A 27,105-nucleotide genomic window follows, 5' to 3' on the forward strand; every position below is an offset into this window, starting at 1 on the left:
GCGACCCCTCCCTGGGGAACCCCCCCCCCCGGTGCCCGCCCGCGCCCCCCGGGATGGAGACCCCCGGCCGCTGCCCCCGGCCCCGCTGCGGGGCAGCCGCGCTCCCGCCGGGTGTCCCGGGCGGAGATGGGCTGGGTTAGACGGGGCAGGGCAAACGCCGACCCCGCCGTCCCGAGAGCTTCCCCCGTCCCGCCGGGGCAGGCGCCTCACCTGGTGCTCCTCCAGCTCCTCCACCAGTACCTGGGGACAGAGGGACACACAGACACACACAAAGGACGTGAGTCCGGCGACCGCAGCGCACCGGCTCCGCCGCCCCGTCCCGTCCAGTCCCGTCCCGTCCCGTCGCCGCCCGCCCGGCCCGGCCGGAGCGCCGGCTCCGCGCTCACCTGGGCGGATTTCTTGCAGGGTCCGGACTGCAGGAACCGTGCGATCAGGTAGTAGAGCTCTGCGGAGGGGCGGGGGAGAGCGGGTTAGACACGGTTAGAACGGAGGGGGTGCGGAGCGCAGCCCCCGCCGCCAGCGATACCCACCGGCTTCCAGCTGGGTCGGGGCGGCCGCCGCCGCCATCCTCCTCGGGAGGGGGAGGGGAGGTGGCGGATGGCGCCCCGGGGGGACTCGGCTCCTAGTGCGGGCGCAGCCCCATGCCGGAGCGGCGGTGCCGGTGCGGGGCGCGGGTCCCGGTGCGGGTGCGGGCGCGGGTCCCGCCCGGGCTCATCGCGGCTCCGCGGACCGAGCGCCGCCGGCACCGCCCGCACCACCGCCGCCCGCCGCCGGGGGGCGCGCGCGGCAGCGCCGGGCGGCCGGGGGGGGGCAGGAAGGGCGGGGCAGTGACGCGCCGCGGGGGGAGCGCCCGCCACTTCCGGGCGGTGGCTGAGGGAGGAGGAGGAAGGGGAGGAAGAGGAAGGGCCAGGCTGAGAGGGCCGGGATGTGCCCGAGGCGTTTGGCCACCGTCACGGGGCTGCGTTTAGCCGGGCTGTGTTTCGGAGGGCCCTGTGGACGTCACGGGGGAGCGCTAACGGCTTCTGTCCTCGCGACTTCGGCCCTCAGCGCTCCCGGTTGTCCCTGCCTCAGCCCTCACAGCTCCGGCCCTCATGACTCCAGCCCTTCCCAGCCCTCACGGCCGCAATGTTCTCGGCCTCTGGTCGTGGCCTCCTGCCTGGCAGCGCCTGGGAAATGGAGCCCCATATGTGCCTCAAATGAAGCACTTTTTAAGAGAATGAAGGGATTCGGGAATCAGGGATCCTGTCAAGGGTAGGGGGATGGAGCCGGCCACGGAGGGGACACAGGACTGCGCGGTGGGGAGGTGACAGTCCTTCCGGGCTCCCGGTAAACAAGGCCTGGCTGCAGGGAAGGGTCTCAGGTTGGGGTGGCTTTAGGAGTTAAAGTGTTTGCTCCCAGTGGTCATGAAGTTCCAATATCATGGATACAGCACTTGTTCTCCTCAAGGATCAAAGGGGTCAGGGTCAGAGTAGATAGTTTTAATGGAAATAAATATTTTTCCATGGGATGCATACTGCCAGATCTCCTGAAATTGGTGTCTCTTCTGCTATGAGTTGCTAAAACACATCAAGTGAATTGTATTTTATCTCAAGTACCTGACATTTGGTGTTAGAACTCCAGTGTAAAAATCACTGTCATCATGGCATAACAAAGGACAGCCTCTCCTCATGCCTGGAACACTGAGAGCTGAATCACTGTGAGTCGATGCTCTGGTAATATTAGGAATAAATTCAGATTGAGCACATATTTATAGCAGCTGCTCAGGACTGGGTTTGCTGTGGAGCACTGGCTCAGAGTTTTGTTGCTCTGCAGTCAGGATGCAGTCCTTCCTGCTGGCAGCTCCACAGGATGCCTCCAGGCACCCAGGGAGAAGGATTTGGGGATTTGGCATTAAGCTGCTCCACATAATTCACCTGTACTCACCTGCCCCTTATCCAGCTGTGGAAGCTGTTTTGTGCCAGGAGCTTGGATTAACTGAGTGATTTGTGGACCCTGTTTCCACTTCATTGTCCTCTAAAGTTCTTGAGTTCTCAGTGACTGTTGAGAGGATCGAGAATGGTTTGGTGGAAGGGACCTTAAAGTTCATCCAGCCCCACTCCCTGCCACGGACAGGAACACCTTTCACTCTCCCAGGCTGCTCCAAGCCCCGTCCAACCTGGTTTTGGACACTGCCAGTGATCCTGTGGCAGCCAGAGCTTCCCTGGGCAACCTGTGCCAGGGCCTCCTCACCCTCACAGGGCAGAATTCCTTCCCAATATCCCAGCCAACCCTGCCCTCTGGCAGTGGGAAGCTATTCCCTCTTGTCCTGGCACTCCAGGCCCATGTCGTCTCTCTCCATATTCCTTGTGGCCCCCCTCAGGCACTGGAAGGCCACAGTTAGGTCACCCTGGAGCTTCTCTTCTCCAGGCTGAACATCCCAAATTCTCCCAGCCTTTCCTCACAGCAGAGCTGCACTCTCCCACCCTTCCAACCCAAACCATTCTGGGATTCCATGATTCTGTATTTCTTTAGGAGTGTGACATTTCCTTGTCACCTTTTGGTGCCTTACTGAATCTCTCCACTCATGGTTTGCTTTTATTTGAGCTTGGGGGTGGCACAGGTGAAGCTGCAGCACCACCAGGCCTGTGCTTGTGCCTGTGCCTGTCTAGAGCCCATGGGGATTTCTGCAGTAACTAAAAGAGGCTTTCAAAAGCCTGGGATAGAAAATGCTCCCAAAGTAAGCTTATCCATGCCTTGCTTGTGTCCTTCCTGCAGCGTTCCAGCTGGGACCCTGGCTACTTCTTGCCTGGTGCTCAGTTCATGACCTTGGGTCAGTGCTTGGACTGTTGCTCAGTGTTGCTCCACATCGTGGCTCAGATGGATTCTTGCATCAGCAGGAGGGGAGGGTGTTGGGAATGCCCCAGATGTGTCCTGTGTGTGCTGAGGACACAGCTGTGCAGGTACCTGCACCAGGGGCAGGTACAACCAGCATTCCTCGTTCAAACAGTTCACAGGGGACTTCCCTCAGCCTGGCTGTGGCTAGACAGTGCTGCTGTGCAGTCACTCCAGAGCCTCTTCCTGACATTCCTGACTCTCTGGCACCTCAGCTTCCTCTCCTTAATGCTCTTCCCGTTGCTTCATTACTCCCCAAGCCTGCTACAAGGGCTGTTAAGGATACCTCTTCCCACCTCTCCTGGGTTTTCCCCTCCAGGAGTCATGTCTGGTGAGGAATGCCCATCTTCTTTTTCCCCAGGAGCTCCATTTCCACACCACACGTGGATTCTGCAGCTCCATGACTCATCTTTTTCCAGATCCTCTGCATCCAAGCAGCAGCATGCTGGGGGTGATAGTAAATCTCGGAGTGAAAGCAGGATTTTATGGATGTGCTGATTCATCTTTCCTCAGAGCAGAGCTCTGTTATGTAAATGCCAGCAGCAGCTGGTGGCAGGAGGAGGGAGAACAGACTAATGAGCCACGGAAGGATTCAGGAGCAGAGATGCTTTAAGGAAGGAGCTGGATTGTAGCTGTTTCTTTCCATACTACTCTTTAAAGAAAAAAAAAAGAAAGTTTTTGAGGGATTTTAGGAGTAGGAACTGATGACATTCAAATACCCATCTCTTCTCTCTGGTGTTGTAGGGAGTTTTACTCTCAGTTTTAGTTAAAAGTAAAACTCAACTCGTGTTTAATTTGACTACAAAATTAAATTAACTTCCCCACAATCAGCTTGTAGAACCAGGTAAAGGTGTCTCTCTCATGTTTTATTTATGATTATTCTGCCCTCATGAGTCAATTCCTGCTTTAGCCATGTGTGAAAACAGAATTGTGGTTTAGCATAACCAGAAATGTACAGTTAAAATAATAATAAAGAAAGTTTAGAATGGAATTGTGCAGGTGTGATGGGTTTACCTGCATCGTACCTTTCCAGTAAATGTAGGTAAGGATTCACATGCCTGAATCCAGCTGGATTTAAACATTGGAACAAATTAAGCATTTTTGGCTTTTTAAAAAAAATAGTTTCAGTGTGCATTTCATAAAATACCTCCGAGTTGGAAGCAACCCACGAGGATTTCTATGAACATTCTGCTCATCTTGGGTCTTTCATATGGAGCTAAATGACAAATAAGGATGGTAGTTAAATTAAATCCAAGTTTTTGTTTAGCTGATTCAAAAATAAGAGCTGTTCAGAAGGAATTCAGGAGTTGGTTCCTTGTGCTACACAGTTGTGAGTAAAGGAATATTGAAAGTCCTAGCTTATTTTAAGATCTTTACATACAACCTCAAATTTTGATATCATAGTTTATTTTAAAAAATGAGATGCTAAATAATCAGCACTAATTACCATTGCTGGAGTGCAGGGCTTGTGTCTGCAAACCAACATCCCGTTTTTGCAGGACAAATCCCCAAGTTCCCACTCCTTCCTGTGGTTCTCTTCCTCGACAAGAGCTGTTAAATAATATCTAAATAGCTGTTAGATATTACACAAGATCTGCTCTAGGATTTTTGCTATTTTTAATAATTTATTATTTAATTTCTCTGCTGCATCATTCCAATCATTCCTCTAGATGGTGCCAGACATCCAAGAGTTGGGAGCAACATTATTCCCATAGGAAGGCAATGGAGGAAGAGCCAGGACGCTGCTCGCCTTTGTTTCTAAATTCTGTCTTGCAGCAGTTCATCTTGGTGATTAATCACTTGTTCTGGTGATGTAAATATGATGGTTTTTTCCTTTTGAGAATCCTAAAATCCATTCAGCCTAAATTGCACCTGCCTGGAGCAGTGTCATCCCTTGCTCCGTGGACTGATCCATATCTCATATTCCTTATGGCAGCCATTAGCTGCCGTGAGCTGTGATCAGTGTGTGCAGCCTTGCTGCTACTGGGGGAACTTCATCTGCCTGGTTTGCAAAGCAGTGAAATTTCCGACTATTATCTAAACATTTCTCCTTATCTCTGTTTCACACAGAAATGCCAAATCCAGCTGTGGATGGAACACCTAGGAAAAGGGGTGGCTCTGTGTCCTTATGTGCTCTGGGCTCTGCCAGCCGAAGGACTGGGGAAATGATATCAGTGTCAGGTCCATCCTCAGATCTCTGAATTCCAACTTTGTTCCTCAGAGTGCCTGGAACCCCCAAGTTTTATTGCAGCAAATTTACTACTGGGTGTAAGTGACCAGGTAGGTTTTGTTATTGCTGGTGTCACTACTGCACCCTGCACAATCTCTGTCTAAGGGCCTGATTCTGACCTGTGTCCTCTGCTTGGGATCAAGCCCCCTGTTCCCAGCCTTTTCCAGCTTCTCCTGGCATGCCCTGGCTGCTACCAGTCCAGGGGTCCCCTGCACAAGGATCTTGCCCCAGAAATACCACTGATATCACTGGGGCTAATTCAGTAACTTCCAAGTCATGCTAAATATTTGTAAATAATCCTATGATTTTTTTTTGTGGTTTTTTTTTAGGTTTTTAGGGCCAAATCCTGCATTTTTGGCTTCTCCTGGAAGCCTGGGCACAAAGCATCTGACTGCAGCTGGGAATTCATCACCTCTCTCCCTGGACATGCAAATTTTACTGGAACTCCCTCAGCTAAGTAAACATTATTAATAAAATTACATCCCTTTGTATCCCATGCCCTTTTCCATAAAGTTTTGAGGATTTTTGTGTTTTAATTATATTTCTCATTTTCAAATATCAGAAACACTTGGAAGGAGTGCAATAAGCTTTTTTAGAGTGCTGCTTTTATTGAAATAAAAGGTTACAAAAATTTTTGATGTATTTTTTATATTTACTGATGTCCCTAACAGGCAGACGTTGTAAATAAGGTCGTTAATACTCTTTAAATATGGTCATAAATACTCTTATAAAATTAATTCTCAATTACTGAATGAGGTGGTGGATTAGAAAACTGTCCTGTGTAAATTTGCTCACAGGAGTGTGAGTTTAGAATGAACTTTCTAAGTACTGATCATGGAATCCGAGGATGGGATTTTGGAACATTTCTCAAAGCGCTGTCCCATACAGGAATTCTCTTCCCATTATCTTTGTTTATTGATTATAATGCCTCTTCTTGTGATCTTCAGTTTGGGATGATGTCTCCCTCTTATCCCTCATAAGGAAAAGCTTTATCATGGAAGCTTCCATAAATTCCTCTGCAGTAAAGTGACCCCATATTTCATTTAATTCTTGCACTTCTATCATCTAATGGACATTCACATTCTCTTGTAGCTGCCCAGATTTGTATCTCTGAGAAAAGTCTTTCCCCTGATGTCCTCAGGAGTTCAGATTTCAGAATCTTTTTATTTTTGGCCTTAAATTATTAGGGCTTGAGACATAACCTGCTATGATATGTTTTGTGCGTTATCTTGATTTGAAGAGGCCCTAAATTCTTGGAAGGTCCTTTAAAGTGGTTTTTTTAAAATTAAAGGACTAATTTAATTTAATTTAATTTCCAGTGAGGTGGTTTTCAACACCTGCAAGTTCTTGCTCTGTTGGCTGTTCCCTTTCATTTCTCTTACACCAATAAAAGTCTGTTAAGAGTTTATGAAGTTCCCAAGTTCTGTGTGGTTGAGTTTCTGCTGGAAAACCACCACAGGTGGAAGGTGAAGCTGTGAAGGCACATGGTATCCATCAGGACAGAACTGTGCCATCAGTCCTTATTTCCCTGAGGTTTTCTTTGTTATCCCTGGATTATAATGGCATAAGTATTGAATATGGCTGTAGAGGTGGAAAAAAGCTTCTCCTGTTCATTTTCCACATTGTCCTTGAAGTCTAAAGGATCTGCCATTTCCTGTTGAGGATCCTCTTCTCTCCATGTGTTTCCTGATGTCTCCAGACACCCTACTCCCTCCTGCTCTGTGCAGTCAGTAGATCTCAGTCTCTTCATTTTTTTCCTCTTTTTGCTCCTTCCTCCTGCTTGCTGACTGAGGTTGTTACAGGTAACACCTTTCAGACCTTGATTTTTTCCAAACTCATCTTCCCATCTTGACTTTGCTTGCTGCCTATGGACACTGCCAGCCCCCCATGCCCTTGTATTTGGGGGTTTTGTCCTTGCTGACTCCAGGATGCCTCTGGAATGACTGAGGAACATTCCCATGGGAGACACAGTGCATCCTGAAATGGGAGATGGAAAAATGCCATTGAGAGTGATGCTGTCCTCTTGGTGCAGGTTTCAAGCAGATATTGGAGAAATCCTGGGAGCTGAGAGCTGAGGGAGGGATTTAGGGAGACCAGAGGCTCATGAGATGCTCTTGAAAGCATTGTTTTGTCTTTCTTCAACATGTGGAAAACAAACCAAGCTGCAGCACTCACTCCCTGTCAGGAGAAGAAAGCAGCAGGACAAAATCTGTTGTTGTAATTTCCCTCCAGCAGCACTTTCATCCCTCCCACCCAAGGGCAGTTGGGGTGAGCCATGGCCATGCTTGGGGGGACTCATCCCAGGGGACGTGCCAGTCCCAGAGCTGGGCACTCTGCTTTGTTCCCTGCAGCCCCACCCACCCCCTCAGCTAAAAATGACATTTTTCACCAACTGCTAAAGTCTTCTGCTCCTGCTTTAATGTTAATTTTGGGAGTTTTCAACTGGACTCTGAGCTACCTCATTCAGGAATCCACGTGGCAGCCCCGAGGTCCAGCCCCATCTGGGTGACAGAGTTAGTTTCCTTTGGCAATATGGATTTAACAACCAGGCTTCCAGCCCTGGGAATCATTTCCCTCAAATAGCTGCAAAATAAATGATGGGACATTTTCCAGTGCAGTGCTGCAACCACCCAAAACACCACTGTAGAATTCACAGAGGCCAGGCAGAGCGAGTGCATTAAGCAAGGCTTAGAGGGATTATGGAATTACATTGGGAGCCCCTTCCACCCTTCCCCCAGTCAAAGACACTCAGAAATAAATATTTTAAAAGGGTGTTAAAACAATGGCTTTGGCTAAAACCTCTGCAAGCAAAGAGCCTCATGGAGGCTGTTGCTGAGCTGTGGACTGGTGTGTCCAGGCTGTGTTCCAGAGGGTTTCCATCAGGGAGCCGGGGTGATCTCAGGAACATCCAATGGCCGTGCCTGGAATGGCTCTGCTTCCCAAATTCCCTCTGCAGAGGAGAAGTGCTCCAGCCCCTCGTGCAGCACAGGACCTTGCCTCCTCTTCTCTGGACCCTGCTGCTGCCTTTGGAATTCCTCACCCTCTGCCTGCAATTCCCAGCTCTTTCCTTTTCCCAGCATCAGGAGCATCCTGCTCCTTTCAGGGAGAGTTTGTGCAATGAAAGCTTTGCTTTAATCTGGGCTGGATTTAGCCAGATGCTGCAATCCTGGGAAGGCTTACACAGGGCTCAGGTTTGCCATGGGAATGTAGCCTTGATTTGATAATCTGGGAATGGTTTATTTAAAATTAAAAACATAGCAAGCCTTTGAAACAGCTTTTTTTTTTGAGCTCCTTTTGGCCTTGCAGTAGAACAGGCACCCTGGCTCTCGGTCTCATATAGGGCCTGGCACCCATGAAATAGGTTTTAGGCTAATAAGGCACACTCTGCTGCTTTAATTAAATTAATTAGAGAAAAAAAAAGGCATTTCCCATTAAAAGTCTTTAGCATCATAACAACACAATGAATTTAAATATTTAATAAAAAATACATTAAATTAAATATTAATTTCCAATATACTTACAGAGCCCATCTGACCCAAATAACCCCACAAATATTCCCTTACTATAGAATCCCATTTCTTTACATCTTTATTAACATAATTACAGACCTTTGTATTTAAAAATTTTATTTTAGTGCAGTTCTCTTGGTAATAAAATTAATCCATGAGACACCTGTGCAGCAAGAAATAGGATTTACAGAGATTTTAAGCTTTTGGGGGCAAACACAGTTTATTCTTGCCCATGTCAAGGCTTGGGGTAGATGAACACAGTGACACCAGCAGCTGAGTGTATTAATTAGTGCTAATTAATAAAGCTACCGGGTTCTTTGACCTTCTCACAGCTCACTGCATGGACAGAGGAGGAAGGATAAGGAATGAGCAGAGGAAAATCCTTTCTGTCGGAGTTTTTCCGTGCCTGCCTCTCCTCTCTGACTCCCCCAGGTCCTGTGTCCCCCTGTGCCTTAGCAGGGAGTGGTGACAGCTCATCCTGCAGGCTGGAATTCCAGGGAATCCTGCAGCCCCGTGGGAAGCTGCTGCCCAGGAAGGGGCTGGGGATGCTGAGTGCTTGTGACAAGTCTTGCCTGGGAGAAAACCAACACGGCAGCGGTTGGAAACCTGAATGATGTCACTATGGCAACAAAATAACTCACCTTAAAATAAAATGTGCATTGGAAGCAATCTCATGCGCTCAGGGAATACAGGGAGGAAGCTCCTATTTTATATATATATATATATATATATATATATATATATATAATGTTTATGTATATTTTAATATTTTTTCAGCTTCCTGAATTTTTGCCATGTTAATAGGTGCTGATGCAGATGTAAGAAATATTTTAATTTCTCTCAGCAATGAAATGAAACAGAACATGACCAGACCTCCAGAAGAAGGAAAAATGTGTTTGCTGGAGGGCAGGAAAACCCTGGAGCTGCTGATAACTACAAGTCATTCTGATGTATGTGAGATCCAGACTATCAATATTTGCAGCTCACAGCAGTGATTTGGGACTAATTATTGCTAATATTTTTCATGGATATAGTCCATCCTTTTCCAACAATCCCAAACTCCATTTCTATATTTCTGTTCCATATTCCTGTTCTTTCCAGACAGGTTTGTTTTCCCCTTGTTTCTGCATTAAACAACAGCAACAGGTAGAAATGTAGAGATTTCTCTGGAAATTCCAAACTCTCCCTGGCTCTTATTATCCCATGAGCATCCCAGCCAGGTTGGAGCTGTGGTGATTCAGCCACAGTGCAGCTGGTGAGATGTTCCCAAGTTTTCTCATAATCCTGGATGCTTTTTAGACTGGAGTGGGTGACTTTGACCACCTCTGTGTGAGGGAGGCTGGGATGGGAAGTGCAGTGGTGGGGTGAGGCCATGAGCTGTGCCGAGCTGCAGCAGCCCTGGCAGCTCCTCAGGGATCCAACCCTGGCAGCAAAGAGGAGTCATTCTGTCAGGCTTTTCTCCCACTTGCCAAAGGCCAGGAGCATTTATGGGATGAAACATAAGGCCGTGGAAAGCCCAGCACCCCTGATCTGGTCCTGCAGCGACCCTTGACTAATCCAGGGTAAAAATAGAAATACAAATTGTCTGGTGTTTTGCTGGGCAGCAGAAATCCGGCAAAGGCTTGAGTTTGAATCATCCAGATGATGCTCTGCAAGAGGGGGATGTTGCTCTGGAAATCGCACTGATCCCCAGGGACTGGGACCATGATCCAGGTGGAGAGATGCTCCCAGTGCTCCAGGGGGCAGGGCAGGGCTGGAGCTGGAGCTATTTTGAGCCGAGCAGAGGCAGCCTGCATTGGTGTGCTTGCCCAGTGTGTGTGTGCTGGGGACAGAGCATCCATCTGAGAATGGGCAGAGAAGTGCCAAAGGCTCCACAGCCACAGGTTTTCCTGTAGTTTTTGCAAAATTCAGCCCATTTGAAAAAGCTGTGGAAAGCCCAGCACATCCCAGAAGGAATCATCAGCAGCCACAGCTGCATGAGCAGCTCTAGACTTCAGTTCTTGCAGTGCAAAAATAAATACATTTACAGAATGATTGTATTTTATGTGATATAATACAATACTTATATAATGTATAATTCTATATTATCATTATATTATATAATATCATAATTTTCCTCTCCATTTCCCAGTTTCTGAGAGCTTTGCACCCAGTTTACTGGCAGTGAAAATAATTTACTTCCAACTGCTTCTTTTATAGCAAATCAGAAAAAGTGGATTAAAAGGAATAAGGTTATGAAGCATGAAAAAATACTCCAAAACAACTATGGAGGAGGGAAGAGGAATTTCTGCTCTGACCCTGGGTGAGTTCAAGGGGGTACTTTGGATACTTGGGGGCCAAATAATGCTAATAATTGAGACTGTCACATTTTGACGTCATCAGCACAGCATCCAGACACTGTCTCTCTCCTTCCCATCGGTATTTCCTTGCGATCCCAGATGCTCTGCAGGCTCTGGTCACTGGCAGAGCAGGGAATTGCTGCTGCGGCTCCCTGCTCCCGGCAGCGCGGGAGGGATGAGCCGAGATTGAAATCGTTTCCTACCATTCATGGCAGGACGACTCCAAGACCGGCTCCGGTTCCATCCACATCACTCCCGCACCCCATCTCTGCAAGGAAAAGTAATCACTTGTCTTACCTCCGGGTTTAATTAGTCCCTGCTCCGGGGCTAATTAGGAGCGCGGTCCGCGGAGGTCGGGGCCGGAGCCCTCCCTCCCTCTCCCTCTCCCGCTCCCGTTCCCGCTCCTGCCGCCACTCCCGCTCCCATTCCCGCTCCTGCTCCCGCTCTCTGCCATCTGCCATTGCCATGACACTGGCTTTGCTTTTCACGGCTGGCTGGGCGCGCTGGATGCGCGGGGTAATGGGGCTATTTTTCCCCCCTTGGTCTTTGGAAAGGAAATAATAATAATAATAAACCCAGGAATGGCTGGAACTGCTGCACACTGCCCTTTTCCTTCCCACTTTTGAAGCTTTTTAGCATTCAGTTTTCCAGCAATTGGGAGGAAAATTGCCCTAAAAGAAAGAAAGAAACAAAAATCTGCGTTATTTTTTAAACACCCCCCCACCCCCCCCTCCCCGCGCCACACAGGCAGCTGCAGAGAATTTCTCTTCCAAAGGGATGATGTAATGGGCTTTGTCAGCCAATGCTGGAATGAATAAAACCCGAGACCCGAAATCCATCCAGGCTTTTGATGAAACTCCTGAGGTTCCTGGAGCCTCAGGAGTGGTCGCCAAAATAGGCTGGAACTGCTGGTTTTGTCATGCAGCTCTTGAGAGAAGTGAGATGGAGAGTCAAGGGCTCCAACCAGGAATAACCAAAACCATCAGGTTTTGTCCTTGCTGAGGGAAAGGGGACCTTGTGGGGCATCTGGGGACACTCAGTGAAGGGGTGCACAGCCCTTGGTGCCAGGACATCATCTCAGATTCAACACAGAATCACTCCTGATCTGAACATGGCACCTACAACCACATTTTATAGAGAGATATATGTGTGTATTTAATATTATGTATATTATATATAATTCAATATTATTGCCCAGAGAAGCTGTGGCTGTCCCATCCCTGGAAGTGTCTAAGGCCAGGTTGGATGGGGCTTGGAGCAACCTTGGGGCTAGTGGAAGGTGTCCCTGTCCATGGCAGGGGGTGAGACTTGATGGGTTTGTGGTCCCTTCCTACCCAAAGCAGTTGGGGATTCTGTGATATATATAAAACATAAATATATAAACTATACATAAGTATCACCAATTCCTGCTGCAGCAATGGGCACACTGTTGCTCTCCCAAGGATGTCATGGGCTGCTGAGGCCAGGAGATCTCTCATCTCACTCTGTGACTGATCCCAAGTCTTTGCTAGCTTTCTTTGGGGCCCCTTTAGGCACTGGAAGATGGTCTAAGGTCTCCCAGAGTTTTCTCCAGAGCACCCCCAGCTCTCCCAGCCTGTCCTCATAGGACACACTGTTCCTGTCACCCCAAATTTCTGCAGCGAAGAGGCTGCGGGGCAGGCAGGGAGAGCTCCCTGCATTCAAGAAGATTCCAGCTCTTGCAGGGACATCACACTTCCAGGTGATGGAGGAGAATCATGGATACATTTTGCCTTGGCTGCTCTCTGGTCCCTGCTTGTGCATCCTTGCTGGGCATCCCTGCAGCAGGAGCTGGCACAGAGCTGCTGCCACCATCCCCCAGCCCTGTGGAGCCACCAGCACAGTGCCACATCCAGTTACACCCTGAGAGCTGTGGTACCTGCTCCCAGTCCCTGTGCCATCACCCCAGCAGCTGGATAACCCCAAATTCCCAGGGATGACCTCACAGTGTGTGCACAGCAGCCGTGCAGGAACCCCCAGCCAGGACCACCACCTAGAGGCTACAGCACCAAGTGAAGCCAAGAAGATTTATAGCCAAGATGGGCCACAAAGGGGGTTGGAAATAATTCCCAAGCCCAAATGGAGCAGCATGGGAGATGGGAATCTGGACTCCTTCTCCAGCCCAGTGGTGGCCATCACCTCACCTTCAGCACCAGCAGCACTCAACAAACCTGGGCCCTAGCATTTGGGGAGGAAGTGGCATCTGGGGAGGGAGTTTTGCCAAGAACATGAGGATGTGGTGCCCTTTTCCTCCTGGGAACAATTCACCTCCAATGGAGAATATTTCCAGGAACACACCTGCACAGGGGGATGTGCACAAACCAGGTCAGTGGCACAGGGCTTGGCAGGGACACAGGTGGTACCTTGGGTACATCCATGCTGTGTGTCTGTCCCCACCAAGAGCCACACACAGTGAACAGCAGGGAAGGTTTCCTCCTTTCAAAGTGCCCGGAATTGTGGCTGGCAGGGCTCAGACCAAAGGGGAAGTACAAACCTGTGCCCCCTCACCCCCCAGCTCCTTCCAGAGGTCCAGGGCCGGGAACAACTCCAGGTTCTCTCCCACACCCACAGGTTGCTGGTCCTGCACTGGTGAAATGTCTCTGTGTCTCACAGCCCCACCGGATCATCCTCCAAGAATTTGTGTAATCACTTCCTAAGCCATTATGATTCCTGGGCTCCATTTGGGCAATGAGTTACACGGTTTAATTACTCATTGTGTGAAATATGCTCGTTTTGCATCTGCCACTCTGTAATTTCATTTGGGGCCTCTTTGTTTGCTTTGTGTCCCCACACAAGAGCCACCGACCCCTATTCACTGTCCCTGTGCTGCTGCACCAGGGAATACAAATCCCGCATCCTTCTCCCCCCGTCTGTCAATTCTTTGCAAGACAAAAAGGGTAATTTATTTAATTGTTGCTGATATAATGTCCTAAAAGTCTCCTTTCCCCTCCAACAATTAATTACACTTGTTAATTATTTTAATTATTCCCAGGGTAATGCTGTAGGTATAGAGTAGCATAGGAGTAAACATGGAGTGAGGAAGTTGGGGTTTACTCCAAGATCTCTGTTGATAACCAGGCTGTAACCACATGGGTGGTGAAACCACAGCAGGGAATGTTTGGCCTGGATTTGGAACTTTCTGTTGGTAGCATGGAAGGATTTGTAGGAAGAGAAGGCAGATCCTGCAGGATTGCCCTCGGATGAGGCTCGGAGGGGTGACTCCAGCCTTTCTCTCCAGGCACAGCCGGCTCAAAATGGAACCATGACTTGGGGAAGTACTTCTGGTCAGCACCTCCGTGATGGTGGATTTATATGAAGGAAGAAACCAAACCAAGCAAAATTCCAGCCCGCTGGAAAGCTGAGGCTCAGCCTGAGGCTTAGGAACAGCCCACCTCCACTCCAGCTGTGTTCTGAGGGGAGCGGCGGCCCCGGATCCATGAAACAGCAAAACTCGTTTGTGGTCCCGTAGAGCAGCCTCTGCCAGCGCCCCTGGAGCCAGGGTGAAACCCGAGAGCTGCCGCAATCCAAACCTTCTCCACAGCTCCTTTTATCTTCCTGGGGGGAAAACAAACAGCGCAGAAGCTGGAGCTTTGTGGCTGGGATGTCGCACATCTGGTTTGAGCTCCAAGAAATGCACTTCCACCCCCTCCCCGAATTGTTCATGTTAAACAAACAAAACCCCAGCGATTTTGTGAGATTTTGGCTCTGGGATAACTTTGGAGCAGCTTTTCCTGAGAATTCCAGGCTTGTGCTGCACTTCATCCCCAGTGGAAGCAGCACACCTCACTTGCAGGAGGGAGGCACTTCCAAAGGGGAACAGCCATGCCCTGGAACCCCCTTACTGGGAATGCTGCTGGGAGTGGGAGGGGAGAGGGGTCTTGACCACTCTGTGTTTAGGTTTCAATCCAGCATTTTTCCCTGTGTAATTTATGCTTCCTCTCCCCCTTTTAAGAATGTCTGGAATTGTTTAAGATGTGTCCAATTGTATTAAGTTGCCTTTGAGAGCTTTATGGTGTCAATTGGATTTCCACTCTTAGGAACAGAGCTTTCCAATTTGCTGTTTTTCCTTTTTCTATCACATCAGCACCAACTTCCTTTCAGTGCTTTCAGGTGTTACCTCAGCTTGAAGTTCACACTAATCCCTGGACATCACTTCCATTTGACCCTGTTCCAGTGATTCCCTGGTTGGTGCTGCAGGAGGGAGTGTCATTCCTCTGGGGTCCTGTCCCACTGGCCCCTCCCTGTCATCTTCCAGCAGAAGTGGATAAATCAGTGCAGATCATGGAATCACAGAGTGGTTTGGGTGGGAAGGGACCTTAGAGCCCATCTCATTCCCTGCCATGGGCAGGGACACCTTTCACAAGACCAGATTGCTCCAAGCCCCGTCCAGCCTGGCCTTGGACACTTCCAGGGACGGGGCAGCCACAGCTTCTCTGGGAACAGATGAAAGGTGAGGGTGAAGGGGTTAGGAGCAGTTCTGATCCTCTCCCTATCCCCTCCTTGACTCACCCTAGCCCAGTCCCAATCACACCCCTTCCAGAGCAGGGGACAACAGCCACACGAGTCACCAGTGACATCTGTCCCCTTCTCCATGCTCACTTGTGACCACCTCCAGCTCCTCCGGGCACTGGGGCAGTCTGGAAGCCACGCTGACATTGTTCTCTCAAAGGACAGAGCTCCTCGAAAGCCGCCCAGCGCCGGCCCGGGGTGTTCGCAGCTCCTGGAGCCCTTCCAGGGCATCATCGAGTTTCAGAGCGGGGGTGGGGGGTGCTCCCGGCAGCTGCACGGGAAAGGAGCAGCACCACTGAGACAGCCAGAGGGAGGAGCCATCGTTTCCATTGCAGACATTCAATTTTCTTCCTCCTTCATCAGATTAACACCAGTGTCACTCCATTAACTGCCAGGGAGCTGCTCTTGATCTGAAAATCAGACCTTTCTGAGTGCCACAGAATCCCAGACTGGTTTGGGTTGGAAGAGACCTTAAATATCCTTTGGTTCTGCCCCCTGCCATGGGCAGGGACACCTCCCACTCTCCCAGATTGTTCCAAGCCCCATTCAGCCTGGCCTTGGACACTTCCAGGGATCCAGGGGCAGCCACAGCTTCTCTGGGCACCCTGTGCCAGGGCCTCCCCACCCTCACGGGGAAGAATTTCTTCCCAATATTCAAACTAAATCTGTCCTCCACCTTAAAGCCCTTTCCCTTTGTCCTGTCCCTCCATCCCTTGTTCAAGGGCCCTCTCCAGCTCTCCTAAAGCCTCTTCAGGCACTGGAAGGGGGCTCTAAGCTCTCACTAGAGCTTTTCTTTCCCAGGTGAACACCCCCAGCTCTCCCAGCCTGGCTCCAGAGCAGAGGGGTTTTCTTATTTTTTTGTGTACAGTCACTTCCCTCAAAGAAGCAAAGGTAAATGTGGGATGAACCTTCAAAACCCTTCCTTTTATGTGCTTGGAGGGGTTGTTTTATTTTATTTTCCCCACTTCCCCCTTTCTTTTACATCCCAAGGACCTCACTGTGTTTGCCATTCTCTTGCTTGCTGAGGCAGCAGTGCCTTTTCCCTCTGTGCTGCTCCAGCACGGTGCTGATGGTGGAGACCAGGATGAAGTCTGGAGGTGCCTCCTCTGATTTCCTGGCCCTCCCAGGACAGTGACCAGTGTTTTCAAAGTGGTTTTCAGTGGGTTTATTGTTCTGAGCAAACAAAAGCAAATGCTTGCCCAGTTCTGTTGAAGATCCTGTGAGGACACTGTGTGAGGACACTGTGCTGCTCTGGGAGCCTGCACCAAAAGCTGGATCATGGAATTACAGGAACATTTAGGGTGGAAAAGCTCTCCAAGCTCATTGAGTCCAACTGTTCTCCCAGCACTGACAAGGCCACCACTGGCCATGTCCCCAAGTGCCACATCTACAGTTAACCCCCCCTGGGAGGTGACTCCAACCCTTTTTTCCCTAATATCCAACCTAAACCTTGTCTGGTGCACCCTGAGGCTGTCTCCTCTCATCCTGACCAGCTGCCTGGACACCTCACCATGCCAGGGTGTTGCCAACACCACTCAAATCTCTTCCCATGACATCACCTCAGAACCATCACTACCTTCACACCCATGAATCTCTTCACCTTTGCATCTTCAAGGTCCCCAGTTGTTATGATGAATAATGATAACCAGATCCACAGCAATCTGGGGGTGTTTCCTAACCAGCATCAGACCCAGTAACACCTGGAACCCAGGGAAAGATCAGCAAGGACCCTGGGGAAGGCACTTTCTCCACAAATTCCAAATAAACCTGAGAGTTTGAAACCTCTCCTTTCCAGACAAAATAAGCCAAGCTTGGGAGCTGCCATGGAGCTGGCTTTGGATTGTGTCTAGACACCAGGAGAGCTGTGGAGGAGGGTTTGGCATAAACCAGACAATCCATTCAGTTGTGCAACTTTCTCAATACCCCATGGCTCCAAAAAGTTATGAATTTGAGCAAAATGTTCTTGGGCAATTTTCTGTACTTATTTGAAAGAGGAATTTGATTAGAACAATAGTTATAGAATTAAGAACAACTCCCACCCTGGCACTCAAAAAGAAATAACCAAAACCAAACACTCAGTTGTATGCTCTGTGTAACAACCTCTGGACTCAGATGGAGAGACACAACTTGGGATCAGAATGACCTCATTCCAAAGGGTGTTTGTACCTTGGCAGATGGATGGATCCTGTGCTAAGGAAATGTCAACTGTACTCAGGGTCTGCTGCTTCAATCACAATGCTTGAGACACTCAGTGACTGGAGGCTGGAGCCAAAGAGAGGGAGGAGCCGTGGTCCCACTGGCACCATGGCTGGGAGAAGGGGCTCTTTATAGAGAAACCACTGGGGTAGGAAATAACACAAATCTAAAATATTTCCAACATGCATTCTCTCCCTGGAGCAGGCCCATTGGGATTTCTCACTGACTGCTGGCTAAACTTATGGAATCATGGAATCCTGGAATGATTTGGATGGGAGGGGAATTTAAGAGATCATCTAATCCACCCCCTGGATTAGATGATGTCCACCCTATGGGCAGGGACACCTTCCCCTTTCTCATCTGCTCCAAGCCCCATCCAACCTGGCCTTGGACACTTCCAGGGATCCAGGGGCAGCCACAGCTTCTCTGAGCACCCTGTGCCGGGGCCTGCCCACCCCACAGGGAAGAATTCCTTCCCAATATCCCATCTAACCCTAACTTCCATTTACAATAATTTCCCCTTCTCCTGTCATTTTGTGCCTGTATGAAAGGTCCCTCTCTCTCCTCCTTACGGGCTCCCTTAGGCACTGGAAGGGGCTCCAAGGTCTCCAGAGCTCTTTTCCAGGCTGAACACCCCCAGCTCTCCCAGCCTGTCTTTGTGGAGTGGAGATTTGGTGAATTATTTTTAGATGTCAGTCAGGATGACATTTCAACTATTGTTGGACCATGTTCCAGCTGGGATGTTCAGTCTCCCTGCTTTTACCCACATCTCAGCACACTCCACCAGGCACAGGGAATCCAGTTACTGCTCTATCCCTTTTCACTGGAGGAGAGACCAGAGCATGGCCCAGAATCTCTGCTGGATCAAGGGAATACAGTGCCAAGGAAAAGGCCCCCAGAACTCCCTCACCTTCACTGCTGAGGAAGCTGGAGCCCAGTGAACCCTGAGTGTTTGTACAGGACAGGTAGAGCAGCAGGAATAACATCCCCCAGTGCCTCAGGCCTGGAAAATGAAATCCACATTTAGACATCCTCTAGTGGCCCTGGGGGACTCATCCTGAGCCCCACTGCATCCAGGACACTCTCACTGAGGGGCTCTTTGGGGTTTGGACACAAAACATTTGAGCTCTTGGATTGCTGGGCTGAGGAACAATTGAATGGGAGAGAGGTTTCTGCATTGCAGACATTTTTCTTTTTATTAAATATATCCTGTAGATATATCCTGGATGTGAAGAGACTTTCTATAAAAGCAGGTTTTAGCAGGAGTTGATAAAGTTGCACAAAAAAGCTGTAACAAGAGAACTGGGACTTAACCCCAGGTCACTGGTCTGGTCCAGTTCTTTCCCAGAATGAGGAGGCCTGGATTAATGGGAAGTCACACAACTGAGGCAGAGAGGGGCTTCAGCCCCAGCCAAAAGCCCAAATGGGCTCTCCCTCTCCCACTGCAGCTCTCCTGGAATTTGGGACCTTTCCAGCAGCACAAGCAACAAACCACAATCAGCTTTTGAGGAGTCTTTTTTATTAAGATAAATCCAGCAAAATTCCTAACAGTGGGTACATACAACCAACCTGCCCTTTTTGAAAAGAAATGTTTGTATTTCATTTAAAAACAGGATTACACTTTTATTTATTTATTTTTCTTTTTTTTTTCAAAACTGACAAAATAAAATTACATTTGGGAAACAACAGATTTCCAGCTCTTAGGTTTTTTCATGAAAATAGCTCACCTTCTTTATAAAAGCAACCCACAGAACCACTGGAATGTTTCACACGGTTATTTGTTTTGAGACCTCCCCACTTTAAGAAACCATACAACACATACAAGGGAAAAATTAAAATCTGAAGTCTGTAAGCATGACTTACACAAAAAGGGACACACTGACAGAAGTCAAAAGCTACCACCACTTATTCTTTCCATGTACCATACAAACTATTACAATCACAAAATTTAAAAACAATGACTTTTTTTTGTTGTTTTGTTTTGTTTGTTAGGGATTTAATTCCCAAGTAACCGAGATGAAGATGTTCCATAATTAAATTCATGCTAAAAAAACCTGCATTTATAAAATAGTTGATAAAAATATTCCTCTCTGTTAACAATACAGCATGGAGGTACGGATACCAAATGATGGAGATATAGGGCAGGGTTAACATTACTCGGACTTGGCTTCCTTATCATCAGATGCTTCAGCAGCTGGTGCCTAAAAAAGGGGTTGGGAAGAATAGAAAAATTATTGGTAATGCTAATTGGATTCCAATCTAACCAGCATCAAAAAGAGACCAGTTTGTTAACACAGGCATGGACAAGGCTTGGTGTGGACAGACAGGAATGCACAGAAAGTATCGATACAACAATGGGCTGATAATTCTTAAAATAAAAACAGGAGTATCAATTAGTCAGGTAATTTTGGAATGAGTGCCAGAGGTTTGCAATCTATTTTAATTAGGATCAATTATATATCAGGGGAAGTTCAAGCCCTTATAATGGGGCAGTGAAAGAATTACACATCAACCACAACCCTGCTCTGTCTGAAATTTGGGGAATCACTTCTCACCATTCTCTATAAAAATGTGCTTTTACTTTCCAAGTCAACGTATCAAACCTGCAGAGCTCCCTCAAAGTCCCTCTGAAGCACATCAGCCATGTGCTGCTCTAACCAAGCAGCTCCTGATCTTGTTTTAGAGATGAAAGAATAAAGGACCCTTGGCTGGATGGGCACTCAGCCCATGAAGAGACACCACTGTCAGTGACAGAACACAAGGGCCAAGAGAGCCCTGAGCAAACACTGCTTCACTATCAGCAAGGGATCTGCTGGGACAATCCCTCAGCAGCTGAAGGAGCCTGCAGCTGGACCCAGCAAAAGGCTGAGGTAAGGAGCTGCCACAGCAAGGACCTGTGACAAGAGGCTGCAGATAAGAGACAAGACTGAGTCTACTTTGCAAATCTCTTGTTGAATTGTTCTGAGCCAAATCATTGTTTTAAAGAATTGTGTAGAACTCAAAACCAGATTTCTGGCCCAGCACCAACCCGTGCTGAGCAGCAGAGGAACCCAGCAGTCCAGAGGGGATGTGCAGAGTCAGCTCGGGGCTGGAGGGTGATGTCCCTGGGCTCCACTGTTCCCCAAATCCTGGGCACTGCTGTGAGCCAGCCCTGAGAGGGAGCAGGGCCAGCAGACAGCACCTGTGCAAGGGCTCCAGCACAGGGCAGGAAGGAGCTGGAAGGAGAAGGCCATTCCTGCAGGCTCTCCCTGGGAGCTGCCCTGGGCAGGTACCACAGCTGCTCTGCCCTCACAGTGTGGCAGTGACCCCCCACCCTGTGGAGCCCAGCAGAGCTCCTGCAGCTGTGCTTCCAGCACATCTGGCTCTGTTCCCAGCTTTAGTGGAGCTAAAGTACCTCATTAGTTTTGGTATCTCCATTTTCAGAGTGGTTTTCTTCTTTAGCATCCTCTTGTTTAGTTTCCTCTTTGCCTTTGGCTCCTTTCTTCCCTTTTGTTGCTGCCTTTTTGTCCTCCTTTTTATCATTTGCTGCTTTTTCTTTCTGTTAAGAAAAAAGACAGTGATGTATTAAATCCTGATTTCCACCTAGTACATCAGCATATTCTCAACTCCAAAACTCTCTGCACAACCTCCTTCCACCCCCCAAACTTCCTACTGACCAAGGTGAGATCGAAGTTTCACAGGAGAAATGTTTTCCTTCTGTCTGTCCTGAATGTGCTACAGGGAAGTGCAGAATATAAAAGCAGCCATGGCTGGGGTTAAAAGAATTCTTATTTTAAATTGGCATTCAATTAAATTAGCTAAAAAATGTTGAACTGGCCTGTACTTCTGCCCTGCTGCTGAAAGGCAGCCACAGAAGAAAACCAACATGTGCAAACACCAGAATACTTCAGATGTGCTGTTAATGCCTATTTAGAAAACTGTAACAAAGCTGTAGGCAAAGGACTTTCCCCCTTCCCTGCCAGAAATATTCCTTGTGATAATAAACTACTTCCATGCCAGAAAAACTGGGGACTCAACAGCATCACTTTGCTAACCACAAGAGAGTTGCATTTATTATTTAAGTGCAGTTTCTTATATGTGGATCAGGCTAAATCAAAACAAACCCCAAAACCTGATGCTTCTGTAGTAATAATTTTCCATAGGCAAGGTCAGATCCTGACCCTCGTTAGTTTCACTTCCAAAGATGAGCCTCTTGCTGCCAATAAGTAACAGCACTGGCTCAGCCCCTGGCTTGATTAACCTACTTCCCACAGAGGAACAAAACCCTGCAAGATCTGCTCACAGCTGAATGAGGATAAATGAAAATTACTGGATATACATTTATCTACTCAGGAGATTCCTCTCAGTGACTACAAGTTACTAAAAGGTTACAAAAAGTTTACTTTCTTACTTAAACCCCCCAGTTATTAATGCACACAGTTAACTCACCTTAAAAATGACCTGCTAAGGGCAAACTCAGAGTGTTAAGGGGTGAAGTCACCTAATTCTTCAATTAATAAAAATTCACCAAAATTAACAGCAAACCCTCCAATAATGCAGAAAATTTAAGGTGGGGTCAGTATATTCAGTGAGTGAGGGTCTCTTTCCTCTCTACCATCTCACTCCTCAGTCTGAGGGATTTCATCCCACCCTAAAAACTCTCCTACAGTGTGATGTCAGGAGTCCCTGTCTTGGGAATACCCAATATCCTGGTGCTGTTTGGCAGTGAGAATTACAATTGCACTATGGCACTGCTTATCTGTTCTCTTATCCCACCAACAAAACCCCACAACAAAATATTAGCAGGGCTAAACCCAATTCTCTGTGCTGGAAAAGTCTTCAGAAAGCCCTGGAGGAGATCCCAGGGAAATGGACTTCCATGGCTGAACTGACTGGAGAGAAAGGGTCCCACAGGACACAACAGGTCCTCAGCTACAGCATTGTGTTTATTTTCCTCAGTCATTTTGCTCTAGAGATGGCAACAACAGCTCAAAATTCAGGTCCTGCATTTTAGAAGTGACAAAACTCCTTTGCCAGCTCCATGTTTTTCAATGTGGCAAAGTTTAATGGGTGAAATCTGTTCTGACACACGGAAACCATTCCAAGATCCTGAAGGCTGACAAGGAAAGCTCTTGGGGCAGACACAAATTAAAATGCCCCCACAATTCTTACTCCATCACCCTTTGCACGGTGTTGATGTAGTCTGAGGAGCTCTGGAGAGCCAAAACCACAGCTCAGGTGCCCTGGCTTCAAACAGCCCCTCAGGAGCAGGAGGTCGAATGCCTCCCAAGTCCAGCTGTGACAAGGCACAGCTCCCAGGGGATCCACAGCACCCAGCTGTGCACTGGGGGCCCAAACAAAGCTCTGTCAGTCCCTTACAGACCTTAACTCCTGCACCCCTCTTCCTCCAATTTTCACAATCACTTAAGGCAGTTTTGGGGTTTAAACCCTGCGATGTTTCCATGAATAGAGAAGCAAACCTGGGGAAAACCCAAATACAACAAGGTGGATCATCCAGTGCTGCCCTGCCCTGGGTGCCACCAGCAGCTGCCTCTGCTCTGCCTGGGGCACCAGCCACTAGAGGGAAGTGCAACCCAGAGTGTCCCGTGCTACTTCCAGCCAGGAATGTGGTCTAGAATTCCAGCTGCAGCCAAGATGGAATGGGAAAAGCTCACTCTGCACAGCACTGAGATTACAGAGCTGAGCCCAAAATGACAACTGGGGTTCCCTCCCCTTCCTACAGCATCTCTGCTGCTCCACACAGAGGATGTGGAGGGAAAGAGTCCCCTCACCTGGAAGTCTGCTGGGACACAGGCAATTACAAATTCCTTTTCAAAGGAAAGGGAAAAAGCTCCTGGTTCCCAGCTCATCCTCTCCCTCTGTGACCAAAGTGTCTCTCCCCACTCATCATCTCAAACCACAAGAAAAATGTGTGATGGGAACTGGTTAAAAACAATCACTGAAGTTTTGTTGCTGGGGTCTTCGTGTTTTTTGGTTTTTTTTTTTTGTTTTTGTTTTTATTTTGGTTTTGTTTTTTTTTGTTTTGTTTTGTTTTTACCTGCAAAATCCTAAATGTTTACAGAAAAATCTAAAAAAAAGGCACTGCAAACTGATGGCTGGGAAGGCTGATAAAAAGGGGATGGAAAGAAATCCCTCATGGATTGCAGAACTGCCCCTTTTGAAATTTCAAACTGTTACTCTAAACTAAAAAAGAGCTTTAAATAGTTTATTTTTAAATTATACTGTCAGACATGCCAATGTTTTTGACATTTCCAAAAATATCCAGCTGAAGGGGTCTCTAGAACTGTGAGTGATTAAAATGTGATAAACTGATAACTAACTGCAGAGAGGGCCTCAGAATGGAAATATAGTAAGAAACTGTAATTAAAAGCACAATTTTCACTGCCTCCTCTAATTGAGTCTCTGATCTCTACTCCAAGCATCATTTTCCCAACAATGCATTATATGAAACTTCAGAATGGCCTTGTAAAGCAGCAGCAAAGCCTCACCACAGGGGATTTCAAATCTGCTCAGTTTACCACATTCCTTTGGTAAAAATTGGATAAAATTATGTCTTTCTTGTTCTTTTAGCTCACATAATTCCATCTTAAAACTTTCAAGATAATTATGAATAAGCAAAGTGGTTATTTGTGGGGGGTTTATCCCTGTAAATATCTCGAGAAGGAAAATACCACTTCAGTTCAAGACCCTTACCTTAGGTGCTGCCTTTTTGGGCTTTGGCTCCGGTTTGGGTGGAGCAGGTTTCTGCAAAAACCACAAGAAACAAGTCTGGTGAATACCAGAAATAAATACTTATTTTTATGAGCATTATCTTGGTAGCTTTTGAAAATTATTTGTTGGCCCTGCAAAAAAATCAATGGGCAAATTACCAGGCTAAGGAGAGAGCAGGTGATTTACAGAGCCACGAGCATTTGTATGGAGAAGTCCTACAGGGAACAAATCCATCCTGAAATCAATATTCCTTAACTCTGGATACTTGTGCCCAGATAGAATGTGCACTAACACAGACCTTGTATCTCAGATGAGAAGCCTGGGATGTGGGGATGTTCAGGCAACAGAAACATGGAATGAGAATTTTAAATATTGCAATACTCTAAGTGTGCCTTTCCCAGTTCTGGGGGAAAAAACCCCAATAGTTTATTTTTAACTGTCCCCATCCCAAGTGATAAAATATTAAAGGATAAATACTCACAGCAGATAGTCTGGCTGACCTTCTCTTTGGCTGCATAAGGAAAGATATGTCAGTAAAATTCAGAGAGCACATAAGGCACAGCTTTCTCTTAACTGCCACCCAAAATAACATGGCATCATAAAGTCCCATAGAAATCCCAGGATTTAGGAAATTATGGGCATTATGGTAAGGACCTTGATGACCCCCCATCCCTGGAAGTGTCCAAGGCCAGGCTGGATGGAGCTTGGAGCAACCTGGGATGGTGGAAAGTGTCCCTGCCCCTGGCAGGGGGCAGAACCAGAGAATATCTGAGGTCTCTTCCAACCCAGACCATGCTGTGATTCCATCATCCCTCTACACCCAGCTCAGGGTATTCTAGGACTTCCTAGAAGTGCACCTTGGCTCGGCAGGTCTCTGCTGCCGCCACTTTACTCTGCTGTCATGGTAAGGGATGAATGTTCTTTACTTGCAGGAGTTGTGACACCAAAAGGGACATGTTCCCACTGGAACCTGTCCCTGACCTCAGCCCAGGGGAGCTGCTGGACCCCCAGCACCACCTGGGGGGATCACCTGCCACCTCAGAGGTCAGTGATGGCCCTGAGCACCCCAAAACCAGGCACAGGCCACCCCCAGGGGCTGAACACCCCTCATGAGCTGCGTGGGCTTCCGAATTTCTGCAGAACCCCACGGGAATTCTTGGAGTGGGGACCACACACAAATCCTACCTCCTCCTTTGCCTCGCCTTCAGCTGGAGCCTGTAAAGAAAGCAAGACACTGAGGTGAGAAGGCAGCACCGTCCCCTGTGACTCTACCTGAGCCCTGAGGGGACCCGGGGGGGCTCACAGGGCCCCCCAACACCAACCGCACAATGGCGGCCTCCCCCCATCCCCGCCGCCTCACGGACTACAACTCCCACAATGCCCCGCGGCCGCCGCCGCTACGTCATTACGTCGAGTTCGAAAAGTTCCCGCCAATTTCCCCTCACACAACAAGGTCGCCGCGGGCCCCACAAGGACAATGAAAGACAACCGGGAACGCGGCGATCGCGGCCGCCCGAAGCATTTCCACTGGGTCCGGGCTCCCGGCGGCCCCGTCCTGGGCCGTGAGGTGCCTGGACTGCGTCGAAACCCCTCGGGCAGGCACCTCGGTGATTGAGGGGCGACCGCGTCTCCGCCCCGCCCCCCCCCCAGCCCGCGCTGTGAGGGGAGAGGGGGGCGCCCCATATTCCCGCTGCCCCGAAGTTCCTGACTACGGCGATAAATCCCTTTTCCCCGCTTTCCTTGAAGGCCAGTTTCAAATTCTGCGCCGCCTAATGGCCCCAAATTACCATTGCACAACCATCTGGTATGACAAGAAGTGGGAGGCAAAAAAAAAAAAAAAAAAAAAAAAAAAAAAAAAAAAAAAAAAAAAAAAAAAAAAAAGAGAACAAAGGCAAACGCAGGAGAAAGAGGCGACGTTTAAAGGCGAATCCAGCCGGGAATGGCGCGATGGGGATTAAAACGCTGGCGGAGGTGGGTGGGGGGGTCGTGGCGCAGGTTTTGGGGGGGTTTTGCTGCCCCGCGTTCTCCACAGGGGCAGCACAGCACTATGGCTGTTTGTAATCCAGCATGGAGACACTGCTGCTCCAGCCTTCTCCTCCTTCCCAAACAAAACAGCCCAAAAGTGAACTCGCCGCGCTGCCCTGCCCGCCCCGAGCCCTCTCCCTCCGCTCCCCGCTCCGCTCTAGGACATACACCAAGAATTAAAAATGCAAAAAATGAGAAACCAACCAAAAAACCCAAAAAACTCCACACACACACGCGCGCGCGCGCTAATTTTTTTTTTTTTTTTACAGCTAAATTTTCGCGATTGCCGCTTTAATCTCTCCCCCTTCGCTCCCCATCTGCCTTCCCTCGTTTTTGAATTATTTTTTTTTCGTACTTACCTTTCTTTTGGGCATAGTTGCACCTTAATAGTTGATTGCAAAACCTAATAGAGATAAGATATCGAAAAATAAATGGAAGCGGCGAAAAACTGTTCCGACCGTCCTGCAAAAAAAAAAAAAAAAAAAAAAAAAGAAAAAATAGACAGGAAAAAAACCCCAAAATAAAAAGGAAGATGTTTAAGGGACCAAGAGTTAATTGCGGCAGAAACTGAACAAAAAAAAAAAATCCCCCCCTCTTTATTGCAAACAGTAAAATACACCAACACGCAACCAAACTGCATGAATGGGGAGCGCGAGATGGGCCCGGCCGCTGACTGACGGCCGCAACGGCCAATGGG

The 27,105-nt window shown here is 48.3% G+C and overlaps 2 protein-coding genes and 1 long non-coding RNA gene across 12 annotated transcripts in view; 1 reads left to right on the forward strand and 2 right to left on the reverse strand.

The window, feature by feature from the left end:
- BRWD3 (bromodomain and WD repeat domain containing 3) overlaps positions 1-781 on the reverse strand; it is a 49,224-nt gene extending 48,443 nt beyond the window's left edge. The window contains exons 1-3 of the mRNA XM_050974490.1: positions 531-781; positions 387-445; positions 211-240 (exon numbers count right to left, since the gene is read on the reverse strand). Coding sequence (XP_050830447.1) covers positions 211-240; positions 387-445; positions 531-567 — 126 coding nt within the window. The 5' untranslated portion in view covers positions 568-781. The remainder of the gene's footprint in view (positions 1-210; positions 241-386; positions 446-530) is intronic.
- On the forward strand, positions 97-25,562 carry LOC108962056 (uncharacterized). Of its 10 annotated transcripts, none has more exons than XR_007777623.1 (6): positions 97-434; positions 4,942-5,151; positions 5,431-5,558; positions 9,388-9,560; positions 10,810-10,912; positions 25,316-25,562. It is a non-coding gene; the product is annotated as an uncharacterized LOC108962056 (long non-coding RNA). The 10 variants fall into 10 exon arrangements; XR_007777624.1 differs by lacking the exon at positions 25,316-25,562 and adding an exon at positions 20,356-21,060; XR_007777621.1 differs by lacking the exon at positions 25,316-25,562 and adding an exon at positions 14,206-19,363.
- On the reverse strand, positions 19,170-27,105 carry HMGN5 (high mobility group nucleosome binding domain 5). Its single transcript, XM_050974491.1, has 7 exons — positions 27,032-27,105; positions 26,768-26,811; positions 25,569-25,598; positions 24,865-24,894; positions 24,366-24,416; positions 21,067-21,210; positions 19,170-19,873 (listed from the first exon to the last, which is right to left on the reverse strand). The coding sequence occupies exons 2-7, from the start codon at positions 26,780-26,782 to the stop codon at positions 19,826-19,828; spliced, it is 318 nt and encodes a 105-aa protein (XP_050830448.1). The 5' UTR covers positions 26,783-26,811; positions 27,032-27,105; the 3' UTR covers positions 19,170-19,825.

Source organism: Serinus canaria, chromosome 4A (genome assembly GCF_022539315.1).
Source record: "Serinus canaria isolate serCan28SL12 chromosome 4A, serCan2020, whole genome shotgun sequence".
Taxonomy (NCBI): domain Eukaryota; kingdom Metazoa; phylum Chordata; class Aves; order Passeriformes; family Fringillidae; genus Serinus; species Serinus canaria.